Here is a 24,435-nt window from a genome sequence, read left to right on the forward strand (position 1 = left end):
ATTTGAATGGATTCAGTGCTCATCACCATTTCTTTAATTACTGCTGCTTTTTCCTGGGTATCTGTACTACGGCTTGACACTTAATTGGCTGGATTTTATCAGTCCCTAGTTTACATTCAGGTTCACTTTCTTTTTCTTTTAATTTCATTAATTTCATTTTTTTTTTTTTTTTTTATTTTTAGAGAGAAAGAGTGCACAAGGTGGGGAGAGGGGCAGAGAGAGAGAAAGAGAATCCCAGGCAGACTCCATGCTCAGAACATAGCCTGACATGGGACTCGATCCCACAACCCTGGGATCGTGACCTGAGCTGAAATCAAGAGTCGGACGCTTAACCGACTGAGCCACCCAAGCATCCCACATTCAGGTTCACTTTCTATGAGTTTTGACAAATGCATAAATATATATCCGCCATTACATCATACACAGTAGTTTCACTGTCCTAAAAATCCTCTGTGCCACCTTTTCATCTCTCCCTCCTTTCACACAGTCCCTGGCAACCCCTGAACTTTTTACTGTCACTGTAGCTTTAGTTTTTCCTTGTCCAGAGTATTGTATAGTTGGAATCATACAGTATGTAGCCATTTGAGATTGGCTACTTTGGATAATTGGTTTTTAAGTAGGGTTTAGGAGTAACATTTTACTATTCCATAATCTTCTATGTATTCATTTATTTTTTAGCTGCAGTTTTTGAAGTTTGTACTTTTACACTACAACCCTTTACTTGTTCATTCAGAGCTACTACGGTTTCTTGCTGGTTTCTGCTATATCAGAGTTGTTTGTTAAGAATTAGGGGAAAACAAGGGTGCTTGGGTTGGTTAGTCGGTTGAGTGTGTGACTCTTGATTTCAGCTCAGGTCAAGCAGCTCAGGCCTGCTTAAGATTCTCATTCTCATTCTCTCTCTCTCTCTCTCTCTCTCTCTCTCTCTCTCTCTATTTCATGCGCACACGCGCGCTACCTCTCTTGCTCTCACTCTCTCTGTCTCTCCCTCTCTTGCTCTTTCTCTGCCCCACTCCTCCTCCCCTCCCTCTGCCCCTTTCCCCCACTCTACCCTCTCTCTAAAATTAAAAAACAAAAAACTGGGGGAGGATGATTCTCTTGTTTCAGCTTCATTTCGCTGTCTTTACTGGAAGTCCTTTCTCTCCCCTCTTCCTTACTCTTTCAGGCCTTTCTCCCTTCACTTCCTTTTGTGAATATCTCTTTGAATTGTTATGGACCAGTCAAGTTTTGATGCTTTTTTTGCATTTCTCTTTTTATTTATGTTTTTTGCCTTACTTATTTTAGTGTCAGTTAGTATATAAAGGTTCTGTAGTGTCGTGTTCACTATTACAAGCATAATTATTCTGTCACCCCTTTCTACTTTGTCAGTGTCCTGTCCCCCTACAAACTAGGCTGCAACTGCATTAGAAAAAATGTGTAGTCATGTATTCTGGCTCTCAGAAGTTAGTGGTAATGGAGAAAATCTGGAGGGCAACTTCAAAGGAATGACTGAAATTTGAGAATTCACTCAATGATATGGTCTCTTCGGGGGGAAAAGCCAAAAATTAAGGTTTATGGTTGAAGTTTGCAAAACTGTGTAAACACTATCAATAGGACAAACTCTTTCTTGTTTTGTAGTAAATCTCCCGACTGTTAGAACAGAAAGCTAGTTTAGTTTCTAAGTCTGAAGAAAATGGGTTTCATTGAAATAAAAGGGAATTCAGCTTCAAAACTTAAATCAAAGATCACATTCTTGGGGCGCCTGGGTGGCGCAGTCGGTTAAGCGTCCGACTTCAGCCAGGTCACGATCTCGCGGTCCGTGAGTTCGAGCCCCGCGTCGGGCTCTGGGCTGATGGCTCAGAGCCTGGAGCCTGTTTCCGATTTGTGTCTCCCTCTCTCTCTGCCCCTCCCCCGTTCATGCTCTGTCTCTCTCTGTCCCAAAAATAAATAAACGTTGAAAAATAAAACAAAAACAAAACAAAAAACAGGTATCTTTAAAAAAAAAAAAAAAAAAAAGATCACATTCTTTAGGAAGCCTTCCCCTTTGCTCTACCCTGCCCAGCCTCATGTTGGGGTAGGTGCCAAGGCATGCTTAGCTGTATGTTCTCACTAGTGCACAGGTTTCTATCCTAATGCTTGCCTGCTCTGATCTAATTATCTAGTTATCTGTCTTCCCCACTAGACTAGAGACTCCTCAGGATTGCTTTCAGCATTTTGTTCAAGATTCTCAATATATATTGTAAGCATTCAGTGAATGGGGGAGGTTGAGTAGAGAAAAGTACAAGCAGACAATAAATGTGTATAACTCATTCCTGTTGGAAAAACAAAGTACACCTGATTTTTTTTCCAGATAAAATCTAGGTTATTTGGTTGAACAATTGAACCCCGATTCTTTTAAAAAATTAAAGTGCTTTTTAGTGTAGTAGAATTAGTACTTCCTGACTCTAATATGGAGGCATCTGGGAGAGACTGAGGTTTAAAGAAGTGAAATGTATGGGGCGCCTGGCTGGCTCACTTGGAGGAGCATGTGACTCTTGATCTTGGGTAGTAAGTTTGAACCCGTGTTGGGTATAGAGATTACTTAAAAATAAAATCTCCAGGGGCGCCTGGGTGGCGCAGTCGGTTAAGCGTCCGACTTCAGCCAGGTCACGATCTCGCGGTCTGGGAGTTCAAGCCCCGTGTCAGGCTCTGGGCTGATGGCTCAGAGCCTGAAGCCTGTTTCCGATTCTGTGTCTCACTCTCTCTCTGCCCCTCCCCCGTTCATGCTCTGTCTCTCTCTGTCCCAAAAATAAATAAACGTTGAAAAAAAAAAAATTAAAAAAAAAAAAAAAATCTCCAAAAAAAAAAGTGAAATGTGAGCAGTAGGGATCCAGAATTGGAATTCAATTAGGATGGTGACTAGGCACAGACAAGCGCCATTTATAGGCTATGTTATATAAACTAAAAGATTGGGGTCTCAAAGTTCTGGGGTCCAGCACTAATACTTTATATAGAGTCTTCAACACAGCAGCCTGTGGGCCACATCGGACTTAAACATGTTTTGTTTTGTGTGCCTAACAAAATGTGCAAAATATTGGACAAAATCCAGATTCTAATCTGCTTTTAAAAACAAAATTACCTAGTGACCCTGGACCTACACCCTTGGTAACATGTCCTCTCTAAATATGACATGAACTTTCCATTTGCCTCAATTTCCCATTGCTTCCAATCCAAGTTTTCTTATTTGTTTGCCTGACTGGTTCCTAAAGGCATTCAACTTTTCAACCCCTATTAGCCTTAGATTCTTAGTCTTTCAAGGGCCCAATAATGATCCAGCTGTCTAACTGATGGTTGGATCTTCACTCTTGTTCACTAGTTTTCAAACTGTTTCTCTGCACTCCTTCAAGGGATAGTCTAGGGCATGTGGCAAGGAATGGGCGAACAGGACAGGCTCTGAGCCATAATACTCTCAATAGCCCAAACTTCTGATTACACAGAATTAGCTCTGGTTTCATTGTTTCACATATTGTGTGTCCTCAAAAAATTTCATCTGAATCAAGGATTAGAGATTAAAATTTTTCTTTTGTTAGTGATAGTACTCTAGTTCAAGTGCTCAAGTTCAAACCTTCATATTGCCAATGGGAAAAGAGACTTTAAGAGGTAAAGTCATTTGTCCAAGGTCATAAGGCTAGTTAAAATGTTGGAGCAATCTACTATCAGACATAACTAAAGCAGAAAGAGTAAAACTAAGCAAACAATATCTGCCTCTTGCCTCTTTGCTATTGCTTGCAAATATGTGTACTGAAATTTTACTTTTTGTTAGCATTAAAAGCCCCAGTGTAGAATGTAGATTAATATTTAATTTAGTGGGACACCTGGGTGGCTCAGTCAGTTAAGTGTCCAACTTCAGCTCAGGTCATGATCTCATGGTTTGTGGGGTCGAGCCCCACATCAGGCTCTGTGCTGACAGCCCAGAGCCTGGAGCCTGCTTTGGATTCTGTGTTTTCGTCTGTCTGCCCCTCCCCCACTCAATGCTCTGTCTGTCTCTCTCAAAAAATAAATAAACATTAAAATTTTTTTAATATTTAATTTAGCATTCAGTTTTTATATCCTTTAGGCTTCATTTTTGGAAGATGCCTACATATACAGAATGAAGGTCTAGTGCTGTAAAATACAGCACTTCAGTTTTGGAGACCCTAGATAATTCACTGGCTAACAAACTCCAGCTACTCCATATAATATTTTGTGAACTGTATGCTTAAAATAATCACCAAATGCTTCCGTAGTGCAGTGCTTAGAAATCTTTATTATGGCCCTACTGGTTTCATGTTCATGGTTTCTCTCTTTTTCTACAGGTGGTCATAATGTCACAATCTCCTTGCAGTCCAGGACTGGGCACACCCATATGCCTTCTGTAGTTGGCGTCCTTGTCTTTACCCAGTTCTGGTTCTGGTTTCCTCTTTCACACTTCCTGTCATTGGCTTATACCCCTACCTGTGTCATTGGCCTTAACAAGGACTTAAAGGTATGTTTGTAAGACTTCACGTTTATAGTGTGTCTTCTTCACTGTATCCTACCTAATCACCCACTCACAAGGATTTTCATGAAATTTTAAAGATGAATTGGCATCTCGCCAATATTTGTTTCCCCTTCAAATTGAGTCATCACCTTGTTGAGTGGAGTGTGTCAGTGGAAGTTTTGAAAATCAGGTCTGCTTACTAACTGTGTAACCTTGGATGAATCAGTTGAGAGGGAATGGTAAGAGAGGAGGCAAATTTAAAAATACAAAAAGGTTTTATAGCTCACTCTTACCAATTTTATTTAATACTGAAGTTCTGTAAGAGTCATTGAAGGATTTCATGCAGATAAATGACATGATGAGGTTCGCACTCTAGAAACCTCATTCTGGTATCTGTGGAAATCCATTACAGTGAATGCTATTGCTGCAATCATCTGGAAAGATGAGAAAGAGGACCTGAACTAAATCTTAATAAGGAGTGAGGCTTTGAGGCAGGGCCATGTTTCAGAGTTGTATGATGCAAGAGTATTTGATGGAAGAAAGGATTATTTCTAAAGGGAAAAGCAAAATAGGAGGATGTCTCTTTGGTAGTGGCAGAAAACAAGACCAACAATGAGAAGCCAAGGAATCTGACAGAGAGAAACTAGTCACATAAGTCAAGAACTGGAAGTGATACATCCCCTGTCATCACACCGTCCATGTTTTTTTTAGTGGGGTTTGTGCTTAGGTCTTTCCTAATCCTGTGGCCTGATGATTCACCTTCTTGTTCTTCCATCTTCTCAGAGCCTTTTGACCTTCAAATAACTCTTAAATCTGGTCATCACTTCTGTTAAAATGTTCTATTAAATTTTCAAAGTGGAAAAATTTGGGACCAGAAAATAGCTGATGAAGATTGAGTATTTCATCCAATTGACTCCCCCCCCACCCCCCGCCGGTATAGCTATACAGTCATTTATCCTTTAAGTGTTTCAATATAAAACTACTCACATTTGTAAATATTGAGCAAATATTTGTAAATATTCTTTCCAAACAAGAAATCTTTAGGTTCCCCAGTCCCTAACCTTTAACCTTTAACATTGTGGTGAAGCATCCTGTATAATCTGTAGGGACTTTTCCCTCTAGCACACAATCTTCTGATCTCTGTTTTCCATTCTTTACAAGGAAAGTAGAATGAAAAAGACAAGATTCCAAGGGTGCTAGGGTGGCTCAGTCATTTGAGCGTCTGACTCTTGATTTCGGCTCAGGTCATGATCTCAGAGTTTTGTGAGTTTGAGCTCCGTGTTGGGCTCTGTGCTAATAGCGCAGAACCTGCTTGAGATTCTCCCTCTCTCTCTCTGCCCTTCCGCTGCTCGCACTCTCTGTCTCTCTCAAAATAAATAAACTTAAAAAAAGACAAGATTTCTTATCCTGTAAATATGATGCCAGTTACCATTCTCTGTCAGTGTAAATTGGGTAAATAGGGAAAAATTCAGACTAGAGAACTTTAAAACCTAATCACTAAGTAATGTGAAGCTGACTTTTTCATCGGGCTCATGTTGGGCTCTTATAAGGAGTGATTACATGGTATAGAAACCGTGTTCAGACTTGTATAGATTGTTAGAGTGGTATAAGGAAGGTACATGGAAGTTAGGTGTGCAGGCTAACTAATCAAAGAACACTTTACAAAGGAGGTAACCGTTGATCTGATGCTCACACCATGAGTGAGACTTATGAAGCAGGGTGCGTGGCCAGTAGAGATGAGATCAAGGGGGTGCCCATGAACAGGCACAGAGCCTCAGGAAAGTCTAAGGAACTGCAGGTAGTTCTGTAAAGCACCTAGAAACAAATTCAGTGAAGAAGACAGATGCCTGTAAGGGAGTTTTGTAAGAGAACATTTAGCCTAGATTGAAACTTCTGGCATTCCTTTGCATTGTGTGCTTGTTAAGAGCATAAAATACTTAAATCTTGATTTGGGTTATTTTAATGTAAGGAGGAAAACTCTTTTATTTCTTCAGATGCCGAAAGTTCAGTATAAATCAAACTGTAAACCGTCCACATTTGCATATCCTGCCCCTCTGGAAGTACCAAAAGAAAAAGAAAAGGAAAAGGTAGGTTCTTTGTTCCCTTGAGCAGCATTTGTACTTCTATATAGAAGCTGCTTAGTGTTTTACTTGGGTTTGTTTTAAATATTTTAATGTTTTAAATTAGATATTTTCAAAGTAATACTTCTTATGGTAAAATCCAACATTACACAAGAATGTAAAGTAAAAGCCCTTTTTCTCTCCTGGTCATCCAAGTCCCACGTCACAGGAATCATAATTTGTGAATCCTTGCAAATGTTTTCTCTGCACATGTCAGTACTTTTTATACCACAAATAATTGTTGACACACTGTTCTGCAGCTTATTGTTTTCACTTTAACAGTTAATCTTTAGGGGACGCCTGGCTGGCTCAGTCGGGAGAGCGTGCAACTTGATTGATCTCAGGATCATGAGCTCAAGCCCCACTTTGGGTGTAGAGCCTACTTAAAATTTTTAAAAGTATCTAAGTTTTTCAGTGTATATGGATCTCATTTATTGCTGCAGAGCATTCCCTTTATGTACAATACCATTATCTGTCTTCTCAGTTCCTCGCATGATGAACACTTTAAGGTGGTTTCTAATTTGTCACTGTTACAAATGAGACTAGAATAAGAGTCTTTATACATGTATGTTTGTGCACTTGTACGAGTATATCTATACTTTAGGATCTTAGATGTGATTGATTAGAAGTAATGTACATTATTTATTTTCATAGATATTAACTAAATTTCCTTTCAAAATGGATATAACCAACTTACGCTACTAACAGCAATGTATGAGAATACTCACTGATGTGTGTTAAATCAAACTGTCGTGAGTTAGAGAGCTGCACTTGCCCCTGAAGTTTTCTCAGTAAAATTATCCTTTTTGATACCTTATACTAAGGAAAATACTTTTCTTCCTCTCAACAGTGCTCTGTGTTAGCCAGTTGATTATTTGCTGTAAACTTTGTAAGTGGGGATAATTATACAACTGACCAAATTTGAGGGTGGTGGGTGATGAATATCTCTGACGACAACATCCTGTTCCATCAGCTATGTTTCAGACCTCCGGCTTTTAGGTCTGAAACAAAATCAGCTTATACCAATACTGCCAGCCTTCAAAGTCCCTGTTTTACCTTCGATTTTAGCAAGACCCATCAAGAAGGGTAGTTCTAGGCTAACCATTCACCCACTGTGTATTACAATTGTAGAGCATCTAATTCAGTAGGAGGATCTTTATGACCAAGTTTGGAGGAAATTTTTATGTTTTCTAGTGCTTTCCCTATAAGGTAAAAATGTATGCAGCACCCAGATATCTCAGAATCTCATAATAGCAAATCCACATCCAAGGTAGACTACAGATTAAAAAAGTAGTAATAATAAGAGTTATATTGGATGCAGGCCTCTAGGAACTAAAGAATCACCTGAGGACTATAGTAGAAAATTATATGAATAAATGTCCTGCTTATTTTTTGCATTTATTCCCTGGTTATTTTGTTATTTATGATACTTACTTCCAGGAAACAAAGTATTATAGAACTGATTTCTCTGTGGGCTTGTACCTTGTAGGTAAGAGACTACGATTTACCATGTTCACTTCCTCTAGGTTTCCACTGCTGTGTTATCTATTACTGCCAAGGCTAAAAAAAAGGAAAAAGAAAAAGAAAAAAAAGAGGAGGAGAAAATGGAAGTGGTAAGTATAATTTGGTGATCATGTGGGTTGATATATCTATCTTTATCATGGTCCAGGTTCTTCGTAAGTGAACATTTCCATACCTTGCTCTTGGCTTCCTTAAGTAAGTATCCCGTTCCAAGCATAGAGACTCCTAAAGTTTTAATTGGAAGAGAGTTGAGTTCTTGGAGGAAATGACAACTAAAGTGGGTTTTGAAGGGCAGAGTAGAATTTTCAGACAATGAGATGATGTTGGGAGAAAAAAAGGCCCTTTCAAGCAAAGAGAATATCATTTGTTTAAATAGACCCTCTTTTTATGGTCTCTCCTGGTAGAAAAACTTCCTTATCCTTTAAAACCAAGTTACATAGCATTCTCACCCCTAAGCACAGTTGTCCTGTCCATCCTGAGTCTGGTATGACTTTAGTTGTATTTTCATTACATCTAATCCTAGCTACCTTTTGTACCTAAGAGTTGCTCAGTAAAAGGAATGTCTGAGTGGCCCAGTTGGTTAAGCATCCAACTCTCAGTTTCGGCTCAGGTCATGATCTCACAATTTTGTGAGCTCGAGCCCCACTTCGGGCTCTGTGCTAACAGTGCAGAGCCTGCTTGGGATTCTCTCTCTCTCCCTCTCTCTCTGCCCCTCCCCTGCTCACACTGTCTCTGTCCCTCTCACTATAAATAAACTTAAAAAAATTTTTTAAAAAGGAGTTGCTCAGTAAACTTATCAAACGTTATTCAGTGATGTGGAAGAGAAGTAAACCTTTGTTGGGTTATTTTCTCATATTTTCCAGGACGAAGCAGAAAAAAAGGAAGAAAAAGAGAAGAAAAAAGAACCTGAGCCAAACTTCCAGTTATTGGATAACCCAGCCCGAGTTATGCCTGCCCAGCTTAAGGTCCTGACCATGCCAGAGACCTGTAGATACCAGCCTTTCAAACCAGTAAGTTATCTATGGCCCTTCGCTATATGCCAGTGGGATATTAATTCGTAGAGCAAGGACATATTGATAGAGGAGGATAAATCTCCAAAGCATTGGAGAAAGGTCTCTAGAACAAATCAGTCTCTTAGCAAAAGAGAGGACATTCCCTTCCATTTCATATAGATTTGGGAGAGATCTTTTTTTTCCTTTGGGTAACCCTACAAGCATCCTTCATCTACCAGAGGCTTACATAATAGAAGTTCCTAATACAGCATGGTGATAGCTATGAGGTCAGCATAGACTCCAGGACCAGACACCCTGAGTTTGAATCCTGACTCTACCATTTACAGCCTGTGTAACCTTAAGTCTAATACTAAATCTCTCTCTGCCTCAGTTTCCTCTCCTGTAAAATAAGAATTATACCTAACTCAGGAATGAAAGAGTGAATAAGGTGATAACAGTTAATACACAAGCACTTAGAGCATTGAATTTTACAATTTGAAAAGGATCTTTCTGCCATTTAATTTATTCTAAGGAAGAATGTTTCAGGTTAGAAACACTGAACAATAATTTGAGCATGAAAATGTCTTTTTTTCCCCCACATTCTTATAACTGGAAAACAAAGCTGTTAGTAGACACATTTAATGCATCCAGATCCTGGGCCTGTCGACAGTGCCATAGATGAGATTTCTAAAAAAAAAGTAAACCCATTCTCATCAACTTGAAAGTGGTCCCTGATAGTGGTGAGTGGAAGGCATCTCTTACCTACACTTGTGAGCCAAGGTCTTACCTAACTAGATTATCAGCTAGAGGAGAGAAGGACAGGGATAGATGGCTGTATTTAGTGGTAAAGAGCTAGAATTGGGTAGAACTGAGTTTATACTCCACCTCTGCCATTTCTTAGCTGTATAACTGAGACAAGTCTTTTGATCTTTTCATGTTTCAATTTCCTCATCTGTTAATGTTGTAAAGATTAAATAGATCATTATATGTAAAATGCCTAAAACAATATCTGACACATGGTAAATTCTTAATAAATATTAGTTGATGGGGCACCTGGGTGGCTCAGTTGGTTAAGCACCTGACTTCAGCTCAGGTCATGATCTCACGGTCCGTGAGTTCAAGCCCCGTGTTGGGCTCTGTGCTGACAGCTTGGAACCTGGATCCTGCTTCGGATTCTGTGTCTGTCTCTGTCTCTGTCTCTCTCTCTCTCTCTCTCTCTCTCTCTCTCTGTCTGTCTCTGCCCCTCCCCCACTCACAGTCTCTCAAAAATGAATAAATGTTAAAAAAAAATTTTTTTTAAGAAAATTTAATAAATATTGGTTGATGGTGGTAACAAGTCACCAGATGGCTGTAGTTAGCAAGGCAGTCAGGCCAGGAAGGCAGGAATAGTTTGAAGATCTTTTCCTACTTCTATTAGTCCTTCATTATGACTAGAACCTAATACTACCTGGTCTGTAGTGTACAATGAATGAATTCATAGAACCACCAATGCACACCTTAAATGCAGTCACTGTCTACTCGACTACCCAGTTCATCTAAGTGGCATGTTTACAGAGAGTGTATTCTAACAGTGTCTAGAAACTGCTGTTGCCAGTTTAAGTGGGGTATATCAAGAATAGATCTATTAGCGCATAACTAGTGAATACAGAAAGCACACAAGACACCCAGTGTTCTTGACAATTACGAAGAGCCAAAGACAGTAAAGTATACGCTCCATATCGTGAGGCCGTATGAGAAGACTGATATGTTTCTGTTGGAAATTAAATGTTTATTAGCATTTGCTCAGAATGAGAGGAAGCTGCAACCGTTGTCCATCTAGGAGTCAAAAGACTGGCTTTGTCAGAGCAAGCCAGCAGTGAAGGCTAAGGAAGAGTTGCCAGCTGCCTGGCTGACTGTTGGTGGTGTGCTCCCCTAATGCACACACAGCCCCTCGGCAAAGACTGGAGACTTACTGGTTCCAGGTGTTTAAGGAAAGCCCTGCCCAATCGTAGCTGACCACTCAGTTGAGTAGAGACTACGTGGTCACGTACAGCAAAAAATACTGACTTTATGGAAGAAGTTCAGAAAAGTCACAAAACAGACAACAGCAAACCCTGGGGAAGGGAGAGAATCTGATTTCCAGAGTGCCTGCAGGATACTATTTTAATGTCCAGTTTCAACAAAAAATTACAAGACATACAAAGAAATAAAAACCTAGATGCCTTAGGCAGACTGAATCAACTACTTAAAATATGTCTGAAGACCTAAAGGAACTAGGTTTAAAGAACTAAAGGAAAGTATGAGAATGTCTTAACAAGTAGTATCAGTAAAGTGATAGAAATCATAAAAAATAAGAGATTATGGAATTAAAAAATACAGTAACTAAAATGAAAACTATTAAAGGAGCTCAACAGCTGATTCAAGCAGGCTTGGGCAAACTTGAAGATAGGTCAGTTGAAGAACAACTCTCCAAAAAAGGGTGAAGAAAAATGAACCTCAGAGATCTGTGGAACACTACCAGGCATACCAAGCTACATAAAATGGGATAATGGGAGTCCCAAAAAAGAAAAGCATAGAATATTTAAAGAAATAATGGATGAAAACTTGGCAGATTTTATAAATGTTACTAATCTACATATCCCAGATGTTCAGTAAATCCAAGAGTGATAAACCCAAAGAGATCCACACCCAGCCCCATCGTGATAAAATTGTTGAAAAATCTTGAGAGAAGCAACTCATCATATACTGGAACCCTAAATAAGATTAACAGCTGATTTGCCACCAGAAACCATGGAGGCCAGGAGGCAGTAGGATGATATATTCATAGTGCTGAAAGAAAAGACTCTCAACCAAAAATTCTGTATCCATCAAAACGGTCCTTCAAAAATGAAGGTGAAATTAAGACATTTCCAGATAAAAATGAAGAGAATCTGTTGCTAGCCAACTTGCCATACAGGAAATACTAAAGTGAATGCTTCAGGCTGAAATGAAAGGACACTAGACAGTAATTTGAATCCACATGAAAAAATAAAGAGCACTGGTAAATGTAACTACATAGGTAAATCCGAATGATAGTATAAATGTATTTTTGTAACTCTTCTCCTATCTGGTTTAAAAGACAACTGTATTAAGCAGTCATAAATTGGTATTGAGGTATGCACAAAAGCATAATTTGCATTAAACTATGTCATAGTTCTGGCTGCTAAAGCAGATTGCCACCTATCGTTTAAAACTAAATGGCTTAAACCACAAACATTTCTCACAGTTATGGAAGCTAAAAGTCCAAGATTAGGACGCCAGCATGATTGGGGTCTTAGTAAAGGCCCTCATCTTACTTTACACATGGCCTTCTTCTCATTGTGTCTTCACAAGGCAGAGAGCAGAGAGGAAAGAAGCTCTCTTCATGGCTCTCCTTATAAGGACACCGATTTCATTATTAATGAGGGCTAATTGCTTGCTAATGGCCCACCTGCTAATACTATCCCTTTGGGGGATAGAATTTCAACATGTGATTGGCAGGATGAGAAGACACAGACATTCAGTTCATAACACAGTAACAACAAAGGAGTGGGGAAACAGCTATATTGAAGTGTAGTTTTTGTATACTTTGAAGTTAAGTTGCTATTTTTCAGTGAGATTAAGATGTTAATTGTAACCCCAAAGACAACCACCAGACAGACAACTCAAAAGTAGACTGAAAGAAACAAGGAAATTAAACTAGTACACTAGAAAGTACCTACATAATGCCAAAGGAAGCCAGTAGTGGAAGAATTGAGAAACAAAAATATAGAAGACATACAAAAAACAAATTGAAAAAATGGTACGAGTAAGTCTTACCTTAGTAATCAGATGAAGTATCTTTTTTTTTTTTTTTTAAAGTAAGTTCTAGGCCCATCATGGGCCTAGAACTCACAGCTCTAACATAGAGTCTTATGCTCTACCAGCTGAGCCAACCAGGCACCCTCATGAGATGTAAATGGACTAACCACTCCAGTTAAAAGGCAAAGATCAGCAAAATGGATAAAAAAGAAGAGGACCCAACTACATGCTCTCTTATTAAGAGACACACTTTATGAGGTGCCTGGCTGCCTCAGTCAGTAGAGCATGCAACTCTTGATCTCAGAGTTCAAGCCCCATGTTTGGTGTAGAGATTACTTAAAAAATAAAACAGAGGGAGGTAAACCATAAGAGACTCTTAAATACAGAGAACAAACTGAGGGTTGATGGGGAGATGGGTGGGGAAAATGGGAGCTGGGCATTGACGAGGGCACTTGTTGGGATAAGCACTGGATGTTGTATGTAAGGGATGAATCATAGGAATCTACTCCCGAAGCTAAGACTACACTATATATATTCACTATATGTTAGCTAACCTGACAATGAACTATTAAAATTTAAAAATGATAATAAAACAAAAAAAAAAACCAAAATCTTTTTTTTTTTTTAATTTTTTTTTTCTTTTTCAACGTTTTTATTTTTATTTTTGGTACAGAGAGAGACAGAGCATGAACGGGGGAGGGGCAGAGAGAGAGGGAGACACAGAATTGGAAACAGGCTCCAGGCTCTGAGCCATCAGCCCAGAGCCCGACGCGGGGCTCGAACTCACGGGCCGCGAGATCGTGACCTGGCTGAAGTCGGACGCTTAACCGACTGCGCCACCCAGGCGCCCCAAAACCAAAATCTTAAACACACACACGCACACTTTAGATTCAGAGATTCAAAAATTAAAAGCAAAAGGATGGGGAAAGATATCCCATGCAAACAAGTAACTAAAAAAGAGCTGAAGCAGCTGTACTAAATCAGAAAAAAATATATTTTAAGACAAAAATTGTTGCTAGAGACAGAACATTTTATAAAATTTTATAAAAAGGTCAGGGACTGACTGGCTCAGTCAATAGAGCATGCAACTCTTTTTTTTTTTTTTTTTTTTTTTTAAAAGTAATCTCTGCACCTGACGGGCTCGAACTCATGATCCCAAGATCAAGTCACGTGCTCTTCTGACTGAGCCAGTCAGGCGCCCCAGAGTATGTGACTCTTGATCTCAGGGTTGTAAGTTCGAGCACCATGTTGGATATAGAAGATTACTTAAAAAAGAATAAAATAAACCTAAACCACATAGCTATAAAAGGCTCTTCCTTATGTTGTTTATAATTGCAGGATGTGAGTTGGATTATTTCATTCCAATTAAGCATAAAATAGTACAGTTATAACCTGGAGCCATCTGTTTCCAAAATATTGGAAGTCCTATTTGTTGAACGTAGATATTTTCTTCTGTTTGGTAGACAGTTCATCTCCATTTGGTCCTTTAAATGGTTCAGGTAAACTTGCAGGCCGTGGAGGATTAGTGGCCTTGTACTGTGATTGTTCTTGGGTGAATATGGATAGCACAGGCAGGGTCCATTCATAAAATGGCTCCTCTGCAAGGAAAGCATACTTTTTAAGGGAAAGAGTCAGAAATTAATGTGTATGGATATGTGGGTGTTGAGAGAAGAGAAATAGAATATAGATAGAAATTCATGAAGGCACACCAGTTTTATAGCATGGCAGGGCAGAGTTCCGACGAGTAAAAATCAGATTAGGTTGAACTGCAGAGATACTTGTACATACATGAATCATTTGACTAATGTGCTTGTGCTTCTTTTCCTTCCCATTAATGTGCTTTGGTAGAAATAATGTTTTTCCAGATGTGCCCTGCCACTGTCGACTGATTTAATTACAGAGAGCAGCTTTCCATTTCCTTTGACACAGGCAAGAAAATAAGATAAGATTAGCACACCAGAGATGGGTGAAGAGTTTGGTATTTGAATTTACTTGTAATATGTTTGGGAGAGGGCTAATGCAATTGCTTTTACACTATAGTTCTTCTTTGTTGCCTATCTACTACTTTGTCGTCTTGTATCACAAGGATTTATAAATTAAAGTGAAAAACAATCGGTAAATCTGTGATATTTATGTCGTTCTCTCTGTCATACTGAAATTGCTGGAGAAAAATTGGCTTTTCATTCGTAGATTGTCTTTTGTGTCCAAAATGATAGTTTTCTCACAAATAATAAAGTATCTAGTAGACTAGCGTGCTTCTTAAACTTGAATGTGCACACATATCACCTATGGATCTCGTTAAAACGCAGGTTCTGTAGATCTAGGTAGGGCTATGTTTTCTGCATTTCTAACAAAGCCCCAGGTAGTAATGATGCTGCTGGTCCAGGACCATGTGTTGAGTAGCAGGGCATTAGAATTCATATCTATACTTAGACAGTAGACGTTCTCCCTACATTCAGACTGAGGCAATACTGGAAGTGCTTACTGTTCTTCGCTTGGGATGCATCATCTAAACCCCCTACCATCCAGAGCCACTGGGCTAAGTTTGTAAATATTCCTTATGGATTACAATTTTCTTTATCCTTTGTAATGTACACTGACGTTGCTTTCCTCGTTTAGTCTTCAGACTATTCCTGAAGGAATAGATGTGGAAGATCTTATTAGCCCCTTCTCCTTGTTGAACAGTCTGTCACCGCTGTAGCATCACACAGGCACAGATGCCCAGGTTTTCTGACTTTTGTCTAGTATAAGTGTAGTTCTATTCCAGTCCTTTACTTCCAAATCATTTGAGTAGTCTTAAAGGTACCATTTCACAAATATGCGCCCTAGACTCGGAAGCAGTCTGAAAATATGAGTGGAATTTGTGCTTCTTCATTCCTTGCTCTGTGTTTCCAGCTCTCCATTGGAGGCATCATAATCCTGAAGGATACCAGTGAAGACACTGAAGAGCTGGTAGAACCTGTGGCAGCCCACGGCCCAAAAATTGAGGAAGAAGAACAAGAGCCAGAACCCCCAGAGCCATTTGAGTATATCGATGATTAAGGACCCAGAGGTATGTGTAGAATAAAATTGTGTATCAAGGGAAATCTATTGTCAGTACGTCATAAATGTTTTAGGCAGAGACATTGTCTCACTTCTTCCATTCCTTTTATGCTTAATCCCTATTTACTTAAATGGTATTAAAATTTCCCCTCTTTTTGATTTCTTCCTGTGCACATAACCACCCGTTCCTTTTTCTTTTTCCCTCCACTCTCTCTGCCCTGTAGTGTTTGACCATGAGGAGGTAAGGAGCTTGCTCCAGAATGTAAATCTACTCAATGCTTCTTTCATCAAAAAAACCTTGCTTACTTACCTGCTCCCCCTAGAAAAAAGTCTGCTGAACTAACAAGTTTCTCACGGTAGAGTTGATTTACATTTTGATGTAAGCCCCTTATTACAGATCAGTTACAGTTCATGGGCCGGCCTGGTTCATGGATCACACAGGTCTAGGCTTCTCACTGATTGATCTCTCTCTCCCTTTCCTTTGGCAGTTCTTTGGCACTGAAAGCCTTAATAATTTATTTATTCACTGAAGCTGTTGAACATCTAATGTGATAAGACACGGTGCTTAAAGGTACTTTGGAGTCCATTAGACTATAACACAAAGCTTTGTCCAGTTGAAAAAGATTATTATTCCAGTATTCTAACAGTGTTGGAGTAGGTCTTTAGGTGCAGAAGATTGGAATAATCTATCTGAAGTCATGAAATTGTCCTTTTTTCCCCCATCTTGTTAGTAGTCATCACATATTTGAAGATAACCTATGAACTATATAATCAAGGTTTACTAAGTCCACCCTAGTACACGTACATTGTCAGACAAATAAGAATTTACTCTTCTACTCTTCGAAGATAAGAAGAACAGGGGCACCTGGGTGGCTCAGGTCAGTTAAGTGTCCAACTTGCTTTCAGCTCAGGTCATGATCTCACGGTTTCTTGAGTTCGAGCCCCGTGTCAGGCTCTGTGCTGACAGTGTGGAACCTGCTTGGGATTCTCTCTGTGCCCTTCCCCCACTCACACTGTCTCTGTCTCTCTCAAATAAATAAATACACTTAAAATAAAATGGAAATAAAAATAATAAAAACAGTATCATTTATTACATTATTACAAAAGAAACGCATTTAAACGTCAGGCGGTAAGTCTAGCACCATGAGTGTTACCCACTGACCAGCATTTAATGAAGGCTTTTTACAGAAGTCTCAGATAAATATTAAGTCAGAAACCCTGCCATTAGTAGGAAACTATATTCAAGCCTCTGAGAGTGTTTGGACCTTTGAGAGAGGGAGATTTACACTAAGTTCCTGGTTATGTAAACTTACTTTTGAAAATTATTTTTCAGCCTTTGGTTTCCTAAGCTTTACCCAAGCAGCACAAGGCACTGTTGATACAATGAGCACTCAGTGTCTATGTGGAACTGAACAGACTCACATTAGCCCCCTTAATTAAGCCTTTATAACACCTTCACACCTTACTGAAAACCCCCTGATTAAATCTTTCAAGGCAGTTAATTACAAGATGACTTATAAAAGTTTTAGTTAGAAATTGGACTTTTTTTCTTTCTTCCTTTTTTTTTTTTTTAAGTGAACTCTGCGCCCACTCACAGCCCCAAGTTCGAATGTCATACGCTCCACCAACTGAGCCAGGCCAGGCACCACAGAAGTTGGATTCTTATTCTTTTCAAAAGGATAAAATAGTCTAGTAGGAGTGTAAAAACTGTAGTCTGTCTTAGCAAAAAGTAGCTTTTAGGATGACACAGGCAGGGTTAGGGGCTAGTTTTAGACTTCAACAGCTAGTAATAAAAATAAAAAATAAAAAAATGTTTAAAGAATGACCCTAGGGGCTCCTGGGTGGCTCTGCTCGTTGAGCATCTGACTCTTGATTTTGGCTCAGGTCATGATCTCATGGTTGTGATATTGAGCCGCTTGTTGGGCTCCATGCCTAGTGTGGACCCCGCTCATGATTCTCCCTCCCTCTGATCTTCTCCCCTGCTCACATATGCACTCTCTCTTTCTCTCTCTCTCTCTCTCTCTCAAATACAATTAAAAAAAAAAAAAGAATGACCCTAGCTTTCCCCCTCACCCCTTCCCTAGGATCCCATTGCTCTTCTGAAGAAGACTGTCCAGGCTCGTATGGGAAATGCCTGTGAGGACGTTCATGCCGAGACCCGCTATTCACTGCATGTATCATTGCCTCTGCGTTGACCTGAAGAACCTTGTCTCCAAGTCTTTGGTGAAGAGAAGATATAGGACTATTTAGTGTGCTCTTTACAGAACTTGGTTTTCAAATAAATATATTAAAATCTCAAAATGGACAAGAGCTTTTTAATTTGTTTTTCAGCCTCAATTTTAAATGAATGGACCTAGTATCCTCCCCCGCACCATGAAATGCCTAAACCCAAAGAGCTAAATCCTCAATTGTCAGGATGACTACGCATGACTTTCATGTTGATGAAGTTAAACTAGTTTATAGGTTATTTGAAAAATTATGCCAAAAAAAAAAAAAAATCAACCTTTGTTCATGACTCCAAGAATTCTCTGCAGTTTTTAAAATTGGATTGAGGGTATGGGTGCCATCATTTACTGAAGAAGTCCTTGTAGTGGTCGAAGGGAAATGTTTATTTAGGCAGCTCAGAAACATTTGTTTTTAAATAAGCTTTGCTGGAGTGCCTGGGTGGCTCAGTCGGTTAAGCTTCTGACTTCAGCTCAGGTCATGATTTCATGGTCTGTGAGTTCAAGCCCTGTGTCGGGCTCTGTGCTGACAAATCAGAGCCTGGAGCCTGCTTCAGATTCTATGTCTCCTTCTCTCTCTGCCCCTCCCCCGCACGCACTTCCTCTCTCTCTCTCTCTCTCTCTCTCTCTCTCTCTCTCTCAAAAATAAATAAACATTAAAAAATAATTTTTAAATAAGCTTTGCTTATTTTTACCTGCTTTTGACCCTGTTGAGGACAATAGATACAACTCATTTAGCCACGGGATTTGATAATGTACCCTTTTTCCCATGTTTTTCTGCCCTTTTTTCCCATGTGCCTTTTAATTTGAAATATAACTGTAATATAATAATGATGCAGAAATTTGAAGTATATACAATTTGGTATGTTTTGGCAAGTCCTGTTTTGATTTCTGTATTATCAGATCTTACTTAGATGTTGGGCTTTTGAAATAAGCAGATAAGGTCATTATTCTGACAACCTTCCCTTCTCAGTCTTCTTGCCATATGAAGCGGGTCTTTGATGTACTGGGACACAGCAATAAGAGCTAGTTTGGGGGGGATTGGGTGGGGTTCTTTGTGTTTTGGCCTTCAATCACATAAAATAAAAGGTGACTTCCAGCATTTATACAAGAATAGTTCTTTGCTGCAACCTTGATTCTTACACTTTTTAATTTAGGATACAGCCTTCTAAGGGCTTCTGCGGGGGGTGCTATCATTAGAGGAAACAAACGCCCAGACGGATCAGCCCTGTTCCACTCCACCACAGCTTTGTTGTTAGACCCAGGTCTAAAGGTTACTGATCCCAAAGGATGGCTCCACTCATTGGTTAATTTCATTGTATCCCCTCCTTTGTAAATTCCTGTTTCCTCAATATCAGATGATTCTATAAAAGAGATTATCTCATTTCCTAGCCTCTCATTAGCTATGTCCTTCCTGTTCAAGCTCTTAACATTGCTTGCATTTCAGACAGTTATCTCTAACATTTCCCTTAATATATGAAATGTTTATAAAACAGAAGTCTCTCAATGATGTCACTGTCCAAAATTGAGTAGTCTGGGAGAGGTGGTACATTCACTGGCCTCTGGCCAAAGTTATTCCACGCTTATAGATTGAACTTCAGGGAGCGGTCAAGCTTTAGTTCTTGTAAGCAATGCAATTTAGGATTTGTAACTTGGTCTTAAATCTTGAGGTTGTAGCTCTAAAAAAAATGTAAGCTGTAAAGTAAAATGGCCACTTGGATCAGATTATGATGAGATTGTCTGTTTTCATGATGACTTTTGTTCTCCTAGAAGACTTTCTAGCATGTGCATAGCACTGAGAGCTAACCAAGGAGCAAAGGAATTTAAGGTGAAATAGAACAGGGTGAAATAAAGTCATGTGTGAAGACAGGATAGGAGCTAAGAATTGGCACATTCACCAGAAGAAACGGGAAAGTGGCGGCAGTTAACTCCCAGATGATGTCATTGTGGAGAACTTGCCGACTTGAAAGCAAGTGAGATGCACAGCAAGGAAACCAAATGGAAGGAAATTGATTTCTTGGACTGGGGTGAATACTAGAATCCTGTCTTTCTCAAACCCATCTGCAGTTAAATGACTGCTGAGTCTGGCTTTTAAAAGTACTCTCCTTATGGAGCGCCTGGGTGGTTCAGTGGGTTGAGCATCTGACTTCAGCTCAGGTCATGATCTCACAGCTTGTGGGTTCAAGCCCTGCGTCGGGCTCTGTGCTGACAGCTGGGAGCTCAGATCCTGCTTCAGAACCTGTGTCTCCATCTCTCTCTGCCCCTCCCCCACTTAGGCTCTGTCTCTCAAAAAATAAACATTAAAAATTTTTTTAAAAATAAAAGCACTCGGGGGGCGCCTGGGTGGCGCAGTCGGTTAAGCGTCCGACTTCAACCAGGTCACGATCTCACGGTCCGTGAGTTCAAGCCCCGCGTCGGGCTTTGGGCTGATGGCTCAGAGCCTGGAGCCTGTTTCCGATTCTGTGTCTCCCTCTCTCTCTGCCCCTCGCCCGTTCATGCTCTGTCTCTCTCTGTCCCAAAAATAAATAAACGTTGAAAAAAAAAAAAATAAAAGCACTCGGGGCGCCTGGGTGGCTCAGTCGGTTAAGCGGCCGACTTCGGCCCGGGTCATGATCTTGCGGTCCGTGAGTTCGAGCCCCGAGTCGGGCTCTGTGCTGATAGCTCAGAGCCTGGAGCCTGTTTCAGATTCTGTGTCTCCCTCTCTCTGACCCTCCCCCGTTCATGCTCTGTCTCTCTCTGTCTCAAAAATAAATAAACGTTAAAAAGAAAATTTAAAAAAAATAATAAATAAATAAAAGCACTCTCCCTAGACTTTAAGGAAAAAAACATGACTTCAGTAAATGTCTCTAGTGGAATATAACGATTTTTAACTGCTTTTTATGCTAGTTGGTTATGGGTAATGATATGTAAATTAATCTCCAAGAGCCATTTTGTTAGACAAAGAGCTTTGATATTTTCCTCTTCGCCCTCCAACTGTAAAGGTATAACAAACTAATAAATCCTTAAAGATACCTTATCTTTTAAAAAATTAATAACAGTACTCTCCATGGCATCAATAGCAAGTCTTTTCCTCCTCTGACCAACCTGTTCATTTAACAAATTCAAAAAACACTTAATTTGAGCATTTCTTTGTGCAAGGATTCTTGGGCACCTTGGCAGGTCCCACTCCCTCTGACTGCTTTTGAGCTCTAGCCTTCCTCAGAATTGGGTCTTTGGCCTTCTTGGTCCACTCTCCAAGCAAGCCCATCCATCCCACACCTTCATCCACCGTCTTTGTGCAGATGATTCTCCAGTCCACATCTCTCCCACCCTCTTCATCTGAGCTCTTGGCACACACGTCCAGCCACTCACTGGATCCCCATTCGGGCTGCCTCTCGGGCACTTAATACAGTGTATCCAAGACACTTCCAGTCTCCTCTAACTTTTTGGAGCTAATGACAACCCCTCCATCTGGCAGCTCACACCAGAAACCCACGCTTCCCCCTTGACTCAATGTTTAGCCTCAATTATCTCTTCAGTTCATCCACCCTCCTTCCCCCACTGGTCACTACCCCTGGTTCAAGCGCTTAACTGTCTATCAGCCTCTAGACTTAGCCCACTCTAATCCATTCTCCAAACTGAGCTTTCTACAATGCAAATCATAGTAATCTGCTTCAAGTTTCTCAGTGGTTCTTTGTTGAATAATGCCCAAATTCTTTAGTAAGTGTTCAAAGCTACACAAGACTTTAGCTGCTGCTCAGCTCTCCAGCTTCTCTCTTGACTTCTCCCACCTCCCGCCCAGAACCACTTACACTTCCTCCAAAGATCCAAGCTTTGTGTCACCTCCTGGCCTTTGCACATACCATTCCCTGTTCCTGAAATACCCTTCTCTTCTTCACTCCCACCCTGTCCCTCTAGGTCTGGTGAATCTACTAGTTAGTTCTTCAGGTTTCAATTTATAGAGACTTACTTCAAGAAACCCACACCAATTCCACCTCCCCTCCCCCACCCCCAGAGCTGGACTAGGTCCTTCTGCTTCCCCAGCACCCAGTATCACCCCCTATTGTCCTTACTACCGTCATTCATTGCCTAAGTTACCTATTTTCCCCCTCATTTGTCTTTGTTTTTGTTTTTGTTTTTGTTTTATGTTTATTTATTTTTGAGAGAGAGAGGGACAGAGGATCTGAAGCGGGCTCTGCACTGACAGCAGTGGAGCCCGATGCGGGGCGTGAACTCACAAACCGTGAGATCATCACCTGAGCTGAAGTCAGACACTCAGCCGACTGAGCGACCCACCAGGCACCCCTCCCCCTCATTTGTCTTGCTTACATTTATAACCTTAGCACATAGAGCATGATCACCTAGTCATTGACTACCTGTATCGAGAAGTGAGAGCCACAGCTGAGCACTAACAGAAGGATTGGGACGGAGTCCACGAGCACGTAAGAGGTGATTAATTCGTCTGTCTTGGAGCTGCCTTCTCCAGGGATCTATAAAAGTCTTTTCTCATTCCTGTCGTGATTAAACGTTCCTGCTAAGGACTGTTTTTCAGTTTTGTTCTTGGAGAACCCAGGCTTTTCTTTGTGTGTGTAGGGAAGATCATGTCTCTGAAATCTATAATTGGCATGAGATGAGAAGAAATGAGCTTGGGCAAAGAAGCTTTTGTGGCTTTGTCCCATACCCCTCCCCAACCTCCTTATCTTCATTATTAAGGAGACAACACTTCCACTTTCCACGAAAAATTCCTTAGAAGGTGGTTAGCTTGATTGTTTCTAAAGTTCAAATTCCTTTTCTACCCTTTCCTTTTTTACGATTAAAAGCCACAGGGGCCCTTCCAAGCCAAACTACGTAATGGGAAAATCGTGGACTCTGGCCTCAGACTGGTTCATATCCTGATCTTGTCCCTTGGTGGTTTTCTCATTTGTACAAAAGAAATAATGTTCACTTCAAGGTTGTTACAGGGATTAAATGATAATGGCTAATTATTACATCCTTAGTATGTGCCCGACACTACTGGGAATCACATGTGTTCATATAGTCATTCCTCACAACCCCCTAGGATATAGACGCATTTACCTTGAGATCTTTTTTTTTTAAACTGATAATCAATTTATTAAAAAGGCTGACTTAAGCATCTGCAGTGGTAACCTCAACCTCAACTCCTGGCTCAATACTGATGCAAGTAATCTGTTTAACAATCTCAGAAGGACGGTGCAAATCAATGACTCGCTAATGGATCCTCATCTGAAAACGATCCCAAGTCTTAGAACCTTCACCGCAAGGAGTTTTTCTTGTAGTGATTCTCAGAGTCTTGGTAGGCTTCCGAACTGGTCCTTTCACTTTGAGATAGATTCTTTTCCTTGGCGCCTCTGATCAGGTCAGCACATACCTTCTCCAAAGATTGTACGTTGCGGCTGGTTAGAGTAATTCTAATTTGCTGAATCGCCACCTCCGGTTCCACAGGTGTCTTCCCGGTGGCTTTAAAAGCCACGGCTGCCACGCGGCTTCCTGACCGACTTGTTCCTCAGCGACAGCCAACAGCAGTGAGACAGGAGCAGGAGCTGGGCCTCCAAAGCTCCGCTGTGGCTGCGAGCGCGTTTTCCTCAAAGAGCAAGATCTTCTTTATTAAAGAGCCTAGTACTTAAGTAGGCCTTAACTAAATTTTAGCTGAATAACGGTATGGTCTCACCCTTCATTTTACACATGAGGACGCTCATAACAGTGACGGGACCTGTTCAACATCAAGAGCCATTTGTACAGTTGTGTCTCCAGTTCATCTTTCCATTAAGCTGGTCGGTCTCTGGCCTGTTAATTTTCTGGCCTTGTTTGATCCAAAGGGGCAACAGACAAATGGCAAATAGCTACTTCTTTGCTTATCCTATGTCCAGACTCTGCTCCTAGTTTGTGTCCGCCACACTCCTAAGCCAGGACACCTTTCTAGAAAGGGGTTGTCAACAAAAGCAGTATTTTATTTCATTGTTCTCTCTTTCTTTAAGTTTTTATTTAAATTCCAGTTAACATACAGTGTAATATTAGTTTCAGGTGTACAATGTAGTGATTCAACACTTCTCTACAACATCCGGTGATGATCACAAGTGCCCTCCTAATCCCCATTCCCCGACCCGCCTCCCCTCTGGTAAGCATCAGTTTGTTTTCTGTAGTTAAGAGTCTGTTTCTTGGTCTGCCCCTCTCTTTTCTCCCTTTGCTTGTTTGTTTTGTTTCTGAAATTCTACATATGAGTGAAATCATGGTATTTGATGGTATCTTTGTCTGACGGACTTATTTCG

At 40.4% G+C, this 24,435-nt stretch overlaps 1 protein-coding gene and 1 pseudogene across 1 annotated transcript in view; one reads left to right on the forward strand and one right to left on the reverse strand.

Annotated features, from left to right (window-relative positions):
* PSMD1 (proteasome 26S subunit, non-ATPase 1) overlaps positions 1–18,248 on the forward strand; it is a 96,416-nt gene extending 78,168 nt beyond the window's left edge. The window contains exons 20-25 of the mRNA XM_025935283.2: positions 4,311–4,480; positions 6,469–6,561; positions 8,121–8,207; positions 8,979–9,125; positions 15,801–15,957; positions 18,032–18,248. Of these exons, the coding sequence (XP_025791068.1) occupies positions 4,311–4,480; positions 6,469–6,561; positions 8,121–8,207; positions 8,979–9,125; positions 15,801–15,947 (644 nt within the window). The 3' untranslated portion in view covers positions 15,948–15,957; positions 18,032–18,248. The remainder of the gene's footprint in view (positions 1–4,310; positions 4,481–6,468; positions 6,562–8,120; positions 8,208–8,978; positions 9,126–15,800; positions 15,958–18,031) is intronic.
* Positions 18,249–23,270: 5,022 nt separating this feature from the next.
* LOC112867387 (small ribosomal subunit protein uS10 pseudogene) lies at positions 23,271–23,853 on the reverse strand (annotated as a pseudogene).
* Between the last annotated feature and the right edge of the window lie 582 nt (positions 23,854–24,435).

Source organism: Puma concolor, chromosome C1 (genome assembly GCF_028749965.1).
Source record: "Puma concolor isolate L17-30 chromosome C1, mPumCon1.1.hap2, whole genome shotgun sequence".
Lineage (NCBI taxonomy): Eukaryota > Metazoa > Chordata > Mammalia > Carnivora > Felidae > Puma > Puma concolor.